Here is a 10,769-nt window from a genome sequence, read left to right as displayed (position 1 = left end):
CCCCTGCCAGGTAAGTATGCCCCACCACCCACCCCTCGCCCCACACCCTCGCCCTCGCCCCGCTCTCAACACACGCTCACTGCCCGCCCGCCGCCTCCGCGCCCTCCCCCCCAGCCAGGCCCCTCGCCCCGCCTCGCCCGCCCGCACCGCAACCTCGCAGAGCCCCCTCGGGGGTCCACACGCAAACGCAGAGGCGCAGGCGCAGCGGGACCAGCAGCCTCTGCGCGCGCGCTCATCTACATACGCCACGCCCCAGCCCCGACCTCCCGGGCGCCCTGCTCTCTTCCCCGCTGGGGGCAAGGGACCTACTGAGAGTCACTCTGAGACGCGCGGGTGTCTCTGGGCCGGGGGCCGTGGGCGCGCGGCCAAGAGTGGGAACCTGAAGGGGGGCCCCGGGAAGACGCGAGCTCGCGGCCTCGCACCCCCAGTTGGTTGATCCCGCGGGTCTGGGCTCGGGTCTGGTCCTACTTTCCTGTTTTGTTTTTTGCCAGCTTGACTGAACTCCTCACTATGCATGGTTATTATGAGGATCTTTCACTCCTCCCCACTTCCGTTAAACATTTAAGTAATAAAATGTCTGCAATCAACTTAAAAGGGATCTTTTTTTCGTGGAATCTTCCGATTAAGTTTCTAGTAAACTACTTTAACATGTCAACTTCTTCAATGGACACAACTGAACCTCGTAAAAACAAAAGGGGAAAAAAAGTCAAGATTCTAACCTTGAAGAAAGAAATCTGGGACAAATTACAAACTTCATCTGTTTCACAAATTATGTAGTACCTGAGTTAAGTATGTAATATAGCAAACGCAAAGAAATGTAAATACTTAAACTTAGCAAATAGTAGAGTATTAGGTTATCTAGCCAATTTATGGTATCTGATATATTTCATTTAATCTAGTCATCTCATTGTTTTTAGACGGTGAGCTAAACAATTTTTTAAATTATTTTTCAATATATGTAAGTTCCTGGGCCAGGGATCAAATCCCAGCCACAGCTGCAGAAATTCTGTATCCTTAACCCACTGTGATACAGCAGTTACTCCAAAACAAATTTTTAAGACACTAAAAAGAACTTTTATATCTCAACTACTCTGCCCATTCAGATGGTGGAGTCTACCCTTATCCTGGAATCTGGACTTAGTGATTAGCTTCATCAATATAGTGAGACCAATACCACGGTAACTTTATGTGGCAGCGAGGCTTTGAGGAGAGATGGAAAAGGGATGTCAGAGGGGAGACCACATCCAGGGCTCAACAAGGCCAATAGCTATGCAGCCTTGGCTCCCCTCCTTTGCCCCCCTGCCCTGACTCCTTGGGCAGAGGAGGCTGCTGCCTGAACTAGGTCTGGGTTCTGGGGGTCCCCGGAGGGGCACCATATGCATATGTACACTCACATGGGGCAGGGGCCGGGGCCGGGGCCGGGGCGGAGAGGGAGAAGGAGGTACAGATACATCCAATATGGCAGAAGAATGGGTGCGAGCGTTTTAGCACCCTCGTACATACAGAGCGTGAGCAATCGCTGCTCTTTCTGAAGGAACGCGAGCTCTCCAGCTGCTCCCAGAACAGATGCGAAGGCATCTGAAAGCTGAGGTTTCCCCGGGACCACATCCCTGCCCTCAGACTAAGAGGAAACCTGAACGCACCACCGCTGAAGTCAAGGCTCACTGAGAACCCTGCGGCGTTTTTTGCTTCGGCCAATGTCAGCCCGGACGCAGGTGCACACCTGGCAGGGGCTTGGAAAATCTCAGGGTGGCAGTTCTGCCCCACGGAGCGAGAGCTTGGGAGAGTGGAAGGCTGTAGCCGGGAGAGACAGCGACAGTGACCATCCTTTCGGGGGCAGAGCTGGGGACAGGGCCCGAGACTGAGAGGGAGTTTCCAGGGAGGGTGCCATGGTTGTCCCTGGCCCACGCGACGGCCTGTGTGCTCCTGGGCCTCCGGGGCTGGCGGGGGGCAGCTGCTGCGCGCCCAGCCGTTTGGCTGCAGGGACGTGCGCGTGAGGAGCGGAGCGGCAGGCGGTGAGGGACTGAAAGAGGAGAGGGCGAGGGCCGTGGTGGGGCCGGAGGGGCCGCGCGCTGAGGCGGGAGCGGCCCGGCTGCGGGCGGGGGTGTTGCCCGCCACGGCCCCACGGCCCACGCGTGGCTGGGCAGGTGTCCCCAGACACCTCGGGCCTCCGGCCAGCAAGAGGGGAGGCTGCGCGCGGCGCAGGGCGCAAAAGCGACAGGCACCTCCTTCGAGCCGGAATCGAACCAGCGACCTAAGGATGTCCGCACGGATCCCGTCTACAGTCCTCCGCTCTACCAGCTGAGCTATCGAAGGGTGCGCGCCGCCAAATCCGAGCTCTTCCTTTTTCTTGCGAAGCCCGACCCGCGACGCCGGGACGCCCGAGGTGGGACACGCCCTGGGCTGTTTGGAAGCCGCTTTGAAGAGAGCGGCGAGCTCCGAGCCACGGCGTCCTGTGCGGGCGCGGCCGGGCCGTGGCGGTGGCCGCCATCCGCGCAGCGATTTTCAAAGAAAGATGCCGGGTCCCCGGCGCCCACCTGTGGCCGCCTGTCCCCTCCCCCGCCCCTGGCTACAGGCGGGGGGACCACGGGTCCGCGGCCGCAAAGCCGCTAAGACCGGCAGGGGAGGGGCGTTGGCGAAGCCATTGCGCGCGCGGGGAGGCGGAGGCCTGGCAGAGCACAGGGGAACCCACCGGGAGCGGCACCTCCTCCCCGGCTGCCAGCCTGGTGCTTTTCAAGTGCCTTTAGTTCAAGAGCAACCTTGGGCCAACATGGCGGGGTCTGGTGGGGCACTTTCTGCCACCTTTCAAAGCCACCATCATCTTGCCCGCGTTACGAAGTCTCCTGTTGATCTCCCCCCACGCCCACCCCGCTTTCGCCCTGCTACCCTGACAGCCAGAGTGATTTTCTTTTCTTGCGGGGGGGGGGGGGCCGCGGGGCGGAGGCCTTCTTGCTCTTCTCCACACACACACACACGCACGCACGCACGCACGCCGAACTGGACTTTGCTCTGGCTGATTTTTGTGGCCGGGCTGCTCTTCCCCAAGAGCCCCAGGACCAACTCCCTCACCTCCTTCAATCTGCTCCCATTGGCCCCTTCTCCAGGGAGCCTCCTCTGACCACCCAGGGTAACACAGCAGCCTGCCCCTTATGGCAACCCCCATCCCTTTCCCGCCTCATTGCTTTTTCTTCTTCTTCTTTTTCTTCTTTCACACCTCTCAACAGCTAACACTCTAGGTCATTGGCCGATCGTGTCCATTGCCCAGTTGCTCCCACCTTCCAACAGCCTCTTCTCTAAGACATGAGCACCCACAGGCCTTTTGTTCCAAAATTCCTCAGCTGTGAGAGCCACGGGGGTTGCAGTAAAGTAGTTGGATAGGCAAATGCCCAAGGTCAGCAAAGAGGAGATCAGGATATAAAAGACCAGGCCAGGAGCCAGGACTCGCCCAGGGGGAGGTGCAGTTTTCTTGTTTGATCGCAAAACACAGAGTTCCTTAAGGTGAGAACTGTACAGGTCCCAGCGGGTGACAACCCATGCAAACCGTTTCCTGCACTCACTGAGACACTTGCACACCAGACTCTAGTTGGGCTTCTAGCAGCATAATAAGGTCTTGTCCCCGGGCTTGACCTCCAGCCCCATTAATAATATGCCTGCCCGAGAAAGTCCAACCCCTGACACTTTTATTTATTTATTTATTTATTTATTTTAAAAAGAGCATTCGGGTAAAAGGGCTTAACAGTTGTGAATGTGGTTTCTCTTACAGTCCCAAAGTGTCCCTCCAGGACTGGGAGCCATTGCTTGGAAATGTCGTCCCGAGGGCTAGGGCCTCTGTCTCTGAGTCTCTGGGGGAGGCTCCACCCTAACTTCGCTAAGTACCTTTATCCCGACCAAAGCTTTGTAGTTTTTCACTTCCGACTCTGCTCGGCGCCCCCCGCCCCTACCTCCCCTACCTCCCCATCCCCCCTTAAAATGCCCCAATCCCCTCTTCCCAATTCCGAACGGACCGCAAGTCTTTCTCCTACCAGCAGCACTTACCGAGCAAAATTTGTTTTCACCACCTTCCAAATCGGAAAGGACCAGAGGGCACGGGTGGGGCCGCCCTGTGCGCGCTCTGCGGCGGCAGGAGGGGGCAAGGGCGCTCGCCCCGAGCACCGCACTCCGGGAGGCCCCAGCGCCACCCCTACCCCCACCCCCACCCCGGGTGTTCCTGCCAGTGTCACCCGGTTAGGCTACTCTGAAGCCCTCTGTGTCCCTTTTACTCCGTACGACCTCCTGGAGAACCAGCACCACGCTTCCTTACTAAGGCGGCTCCTGAGCGCTTCAGGTCCACCGGCAGGCAGACCTTTCCCGAGTTTTGCAGGACTAGAAGATGAGTTTGAACAGGCGAGGGCAAAACGGGCTGACATGTTCTTTTCGCCGAAAGGAAGGTGAGGGGCGACCCGGGCCCAGACCCGCGGGATCAACCAACTGGGGGTGCGAGGCCGCGAGCTCGCGTCTTCCCGGGGCCCCCCTTCAGGTTCCCACTCTTGGCCGCGCGCCCACGGCCCCCGGCCCAGAGACACCCGCGCGTCTCAGAGTGACTCTCAGTAGGTCCCTTGCCCCCAGCGGGGAAGAGAGCAGGGCGCCCGGGAGGTCGGGGCTGGGGCGTGGCGTATGTAGATGAGCGCGCGCGCAGAGGCTGCTGGTCCCGCTGCGCCTGCGCCTCTGCGTTTGCGTGTGGACCCCCGAGGGGGCTCTGCGAGGTTGCGGTGCGGGCGGGCGAGGCGGGGCGAGGGGCCTGGCTGGGGGGGAGGGCGCGGAGGCGGCGGGCGGGCAGTGAGCGTGTGTTGAGAGCGGGGCGAGGGCGAGGGTGTGGGGCGAGGGGTGGGTGGTGGGGCATACTTACCTGGCAGGGGAGATACCATGATCCAGTAGGTGGTTTTCCCAGGGCGAGGCTCATCCATTGCACCGCGGATGTGCTGACCCCTGCGATTTCCCCACATGTGGGAAACTCGACTGCATAATTTGTGGTAGTGGGGGACTGCGTTCGCGCTCTCCCCTGGTTTTTTTCTTCGTTTTTAATATAAGGAAAATTACGTGTTTTTGTTTTTGCGTGTTTGTGTTATTTCTTTAGTCTGGATAATGGAGTACTTGGACTGAGAGTTTGAATTCTTAGAAGTGTTATGATCTAAGGTGTACAGGTGAAGTTCACTGTTAACTGGGGTTAATCAAATCTAGGTAGTTCGGCAGTTAATCTAATCTGGATAAATTCGAGGTAACTGGCAGTGATCAGGCGCCGGGTGGAGCTGTGTTGTGTGTTTTCACTCCCAAGTTCAAATATACTTGGGTGGTTTACAGTTATGGCCTGCTCATAGAGGAAGATGTCCTAAAACACGAGACTTGTTCTTCTCATCTGATGCACTTAGGATACGGAGCAGGCTTTTTGCTAAGGATTTTTCTTAAAATGCTGAATGGAGTCTTCAGACTTACTAGGAACAGGTACCCAGGAACAAACACGAGACTGCTATATATATATATATATATATTTTTTTTTTTTTTTTTTTAATTGGCTGACTCTCCAGCCTTTCCCGCTTGTAAGTTTCCAAGCCAGGGATCGAATCCTCCCGCAAAAGCGACCTTAACAGCTGCAGTGACAAAGCCAGTTCCCTAAACCTCTAGCCACAAGGGATCACCTACAGTTGTATTTTAAGACTTGGGGCTACCATCCTTACATGGACCTTTCCTCCAATGATGTGTTTGCGGTTTTACCACCCTAAGTTCCTTATCTCCAGGCCTCCACTGAGCTCAGACACTGGAACTTGTGCAATACTAGTGAATACGAAATCAGGGGAAATTTTTTTCCCCAGGTGCCAATAGGTAAAGACATTTTTTCCCTCTTAGAAAATTTTGAAATTCTTGTGTCCCTTTGAGATGTTTATAAATGTTATTAACAGGTAAATAAAACTCTTGGAAGTTTTGCAACCTAAGAATGTTTGTCTTGAAGGTCTTGAAGCTGTCTTTTGGAAATGTGAACATTAAGGGACAATCTCCCTCTACCTTGGGAATTTAGCTTAAGTGGCTGGCTCCAGGTTATAACCACCTGCTTATCATGGAGATGGAGTTTTATTTCCCTTTGGATAAAGGTACACAGATGGCCGCTCCAATTACCAGTTGAATATAGGATGAACTATGTGTAGTGAACAGTAATGTCAAGTCCTCTTAGGAAAATTCTTGAGAACGAATGTGAAATGAGTTCTATCTGCCTGCCTATATAACAGGGAACTTTTCTTATTGTTACGGGATGAATTGTCCCCCCAAATTCATACGTTAAGGCCCCAACCCCCATGAGACTGTGTTTAGCGACAGAGCCTTTAAGGAAGTAATCAAGGTTAAATGAGATTATAAGGTGGGGCTCCAATTCAATGGCGGCTACCTTTAGTTGGAGACACTTGGGATGGCTGCAGGCCAAGGAGAGGCCTCCGGAGAAACCTAACCTGCCAATACCTTGTTCTTGGATTCACAGCCCCCAGAACTGAGAAAAATTCCCATGTTTTAACCCTCCCAGCCACCAGCCACCCCTCAACCCCCACTTCCCTGTGGTACTCCAGCTTCCTTTTCATCCCTCCCAGCCTTAAATCAGCTCCTGGGAAGAGAGAAAGGAGATGAAGGCACAACTTCTTTTGCTGCTGTTTGAGGACATGGATGTGTGGGCCTCTGGCCAAAGCCCATTTCAGTCCAGATTCCACCTCCAAGATAACACCATGTATTTACCACACATACACCATGTAGTTAGGACAGCAGATGGGACTCAGAGATATGATCAGGGAGTAATGGAGAATTTGGATATAGGCTTTTATGAAGGCCACAGGATGGAGAGCAGTTGTACTAGTCATTTAGAAAAAGGGCAAGGAGTTCCCGTCATGGTGCAGTGGTTAACGAATCCGACTGGGAACCATGAGGTTGCAGGTTCGATCCATGCCCTTGCTCAGTGGGTTGACGATCCAGCGTTGCCGTGAGCTGTGGTGTAGGTTGCAGACGCGGCTCGGATCCCGCGTTGCTGTGGCTCTGGCGTAGGCCGGGGGCTACAGCTCGGATTCGACCCCTAGCCTGGGAACCTCCATATGCCTCGGGAGCAGCCCAAGAAATGGCAAAAAGACCAAAAAAAAAAAAAAAAAAAAAAAAAAAAGGGACAAACAGAGGAGTTTCTGTTGTGGCTCAGCGGTAATGAACCCTACTGATATTCATGAGGACGTGGTTTTGATCCCTGACCCTACTCACTGGGTTAAGGATCTGGTAGTGCCATATCTGTGGTGTAGGTTATAGACGGGGTTCGGATCCCACATTGCTGTGTCTGTGGTATATGCTGGCAGCTGTAGCTCCAGTTTGAACCCTAGCCTGGGAACTTCCATATGATGCAGGTATGGCCCTAAAAGAAAAGGGGGGGCAAATTTAAATGTTAGGCCGACAAATCCAATATGGAAAATAAACTGATATGCCATATAATTACTTTTTAAATTTTATTAGAGTTGGGTTGACTTACAATGTTACGTTAGTTCAGCCATATGATTCTTTTTTTTTTTCTTTTCTTGATGTGAGAGGTAAACCAGCCCCTTCCTACTCAGCTCACCAGCAAAAACTAAGGTCATTGTCAAGCTCCCCAGCCCCCAACTCCCCATCCCCATCCCCATCCCCAGGTGAAACACATGCCCTTCCCACCCTCTGATATTCATCACTTACAGGCTTCTTTTTTTGTGCCCCAGGAAGACCCACAGAGGTCTGCAGACGTATTCCGTGTGTTTCCAGTTACCATCCCCACTCGTGGGGATGAACACTGGCTGCTGCGTGGAGTTCTGCAACCACAAGCCTTGGCTCCTTTGATGGAGCCAGCATATAGGTGACCCGATGACCCACCACACAAAGGCTATTTGTGACCAAAGGAAGCCACCCCCCATGACTTGGCAGAACTAAGACTTTTAGAGAACCATCCAGAGGGATAGTTGATGGACATATTTGAAGGCTTTCCTGCTAAAGGTAAGCTGGGAGAAATTGACAGCAGTGTACCCGGAAGACCTCGGGTCCCCCACTGATTTTCATTAGTGGTCTGATGATTGATATTTCTCAAAATGCACTTGGATCCACTGTAACTGCTCTTACTCTAACCCTTGGTCTCAGCTCTCTTACTGAAATATCCAAACTCAAGTCAGGGAATGCTGGTGGGATTTAGGGGCAAACTTGCTCAATTCTTAACAACAGCTACTCAGTGTTTGGTACAATCTAGAGAAAGATAAAGAAGAAATTAAGGAATTTAAAGCTGCTCTGTTGGAGTTTCCTGGTGGCTCAGTGTGTTAAGAATCCAGCATTGTTACCGGGGGTTTGGGATGGTTGTGATGATTGTTGTACAACTATAGACGTAATAAAATTCACTGAGTAATTAAAAAAAAAAAAAAGAATCCAGCATTGTCACTGCTGTGGCTCTGGTTAGAGCTGTGGCTTGTGCTTGATCTTTGGCCCAGGAACTTCCATATGCTCCAGGCATAGCCAAAAAAAACCCCTAAGTTGCTCAAAACTATTCACTAAAGAAAATGATTCCCAGAGTTCCCATTGTGTCTCAGGGGTGACAAACCAGACTAGTATCTTTGAGGACAGGTTTGATCCCTGGCCTCACTCAGTGGGTTAAGGATACTGTGTGTTGCCATGAGCTGCGGTGTAGGTTGCAGGCTAGGCTCAGGTCCCATGTGGCTGTGGTGTAAGCCGACAGCTGCAGCTCTGATTCAACCCCTAGCCTTGGAACTTCCATATACTGCCAAGTGCAGCTATAAAAAAAAAAAAAAAAAAGAATCCCCAGTCTGGACAACCTATAAAGGGAGCAAAAGAAGAAGAGAAAGCTTGCATATTATTATTAGCACAAGAAGCCAGGACATTGGAAGAGGGATTAGAGAAAGAGACTGCAGAAGATGCAGCCATTTCAGGAACAAGAGAATCAAGTCAAAACCCTCAGTTAGGAAATAACTGATAAATTGGCTCAAAGCTGGCAAGTTGAGGGAATCTCAGACATGGGCACTGGTGAGCCAACTGCATGTATCCAAAACTTGCCGTTGGCCCAAGATAGGCTTAGCTTGCTTTCTTTCTTTTTGGTTTGGCTTTTTAGGGCTGCACCTGAGGCATATGGGGGTTCCTAGACTAGGGGTGGAGTCAGAGCTGTAGCTGCCAGCCTACACCACAGCCATAGATAGCAACACCAGATCCTTAATCCACCGAGTTGCACCAGGGATCGAACCCTCATCCTCATGGATCCTAGTCAGATTCCTTAACCGCTGAGCAATGAAGGGAACTCCTAGCCTTATCTTTACTGAAACTGGTTCTATTTACTCTGCAATTTCCTGGAAATGTCTCACTTCTGTCTGGTGACAAAACAATACAAGCTCTTGTTTTGAGGGGTCATATTTCTACTTGTCCCTTTTCCTCCGTGGTGTCTATATAGAGAGTCGTCTGAGGAACAAGTTTTTTTTTTTTTTTTTTTTTTTTTTTTTTCTCCAATGGCCACACCTGCAGCAAGTGTAAGTTCCCCAGCCAGGGACTGAATATGAGCCACAGCTGTGGCAACACCCGATCCTTTAACCCACTGCGCGCTTGGAATCTGACCTGCGCCTTTGCAGCAACCTGGGCTGCTGCAGTTGGATTCTTAACCCACTCCACCATGGCGGGAACTCCGAGAAGCATATTCTTACTTTCTCTCTTTTTTTTTTTTTTTTTTTTTTTTTTTTTTTTTTTTTTTTGCTATTTCTTGGGCCGCTCCCGCGGCATATGGAGGTTCCCAGGCTAGGGGTCCAATCGGAGCTGTAGCCACCAGCCTATGCCAGAGCCACAGCAACGCAGGATCGGAGCCGCGTCTGCAACCTACACCACAGCTCACGGCAACGCCTGATCATTAACCCACTGAGTAAGCGCAGGGACCGAACCCGCAACCTCATGGTTCCTAGTCGGATTCGTTAACCACTGCGCCACGACGGGAACTCCGTTACTTTCTCTTGATACTCCTGTTAACCTACTGGGGAAAGACTTTCTGTGCAAATTAAAGGCTCCCATATTCTGTACTAGATAGCGTGCTGGTGGTGCTCCCTGGAGAAAAAGGCCCCTTGGCAACTAGGTAGCTTCTTCTGAAAGAGAAGAGGTATGGCTGAGAGTGACAGTCTTATACTGCCCTGGAAAAGCACTCCAAGCTAAAACAAATGCATGTGTGGAGTTGGGCCTTAGAAAATAAGGATGCTGATGTACTTTGAGATATAGAACAGCTGACAAAAATTCATTTAACAATCAAGTTAAGAAAAAAAGAATTTTGGGAGTTCCCGTCGTGGAGCAGTGGTTAATGAATCTGACTAGGAACCATGAGGTTGCGGGTTCAGTCCCTGGCCTTGCTCAGTAGGTTAAGGATCCGGTGTTGCCATGAGCTGTGGTGTAGGTTGCAGACTCGGCTTGGAGCCTGCGTTGCTGTGGCTCTGGCGTAGGCCAGCGGCTACATCTCTGATTAGACTCCTAGCCTGGGAGCCTCCATATGCCGCGGGAAGCAGCCCTAGAAAAGGCAAAAAGAAGAAAAAAAAAAAAAAAAAGAATTTTATTCTAAGAGTTCCCATTGTGGCTCAGTGGAAACAAATCTGACTAGCATCCATGAGGACGCAGGTTTGATGCCTGGCCTCGCTCAGTGGGTTAAGGATCCAGCACTGCCATGACCTGTGGTGTAGACTGCAAACGTGGCTTGGATTTGGCATTGCTGTGGCTGTGATTGGCAGCTA

At 52.0% G+C, this 10,769-nt stretch overlaps 1 protein-coding gene and 1 non-coding gene across 2 annotated transcripts; one reads left to right on the top strand and one right to left on the bottom strand.

Moving 5' to 3' along the window:
• Nucleotides 2,227-2,316, bottom strand: TRNAY-GUA. Its single transcript is given in 2 exon segments — nt 2,227-2,262; nt 2,280-2,316. It is a non-coding gene; the product is annotated as a tRNA-Tyr (tRNA).
• On the top strand, nt 3,218-8,370 carry LOC110261576. Its single transcript, XM_021099175.1, has 2 exons — nt 3,218-4,427; nt 7,740-8,370. The coding sequence occupies exons 1-2, from the start codon at nt 3,805-3,807 to the stop codon at nt 7,855-7,857; spliced, it is 741 nt and encodes a 246-aa protein (XP_020954834.1). The 5' UTR covers nt 3,218-3,804; the 3' UTR covers nt 7,858-8,370.

This window comes from Sus scrofa, chromosome 7, assembly GCF_000003025.6.
Source record: "Sus scrofa isolate TJ Tabasco breed Duroc chromosome 7, Sscrofa11.1, whole genome shotgun sequence".
In the NCBI taxonomy this organism is placed as follows: Eukaryota; Metazoa; Chordata; class Mammalia; order Artiodactyla; family Suidae; genus Sus; species Sus scrofa.
Note: the sequence above shows the minus strand (reverse complement) of the source record. Positions and strands in the feature narration are given on the sequence as shown.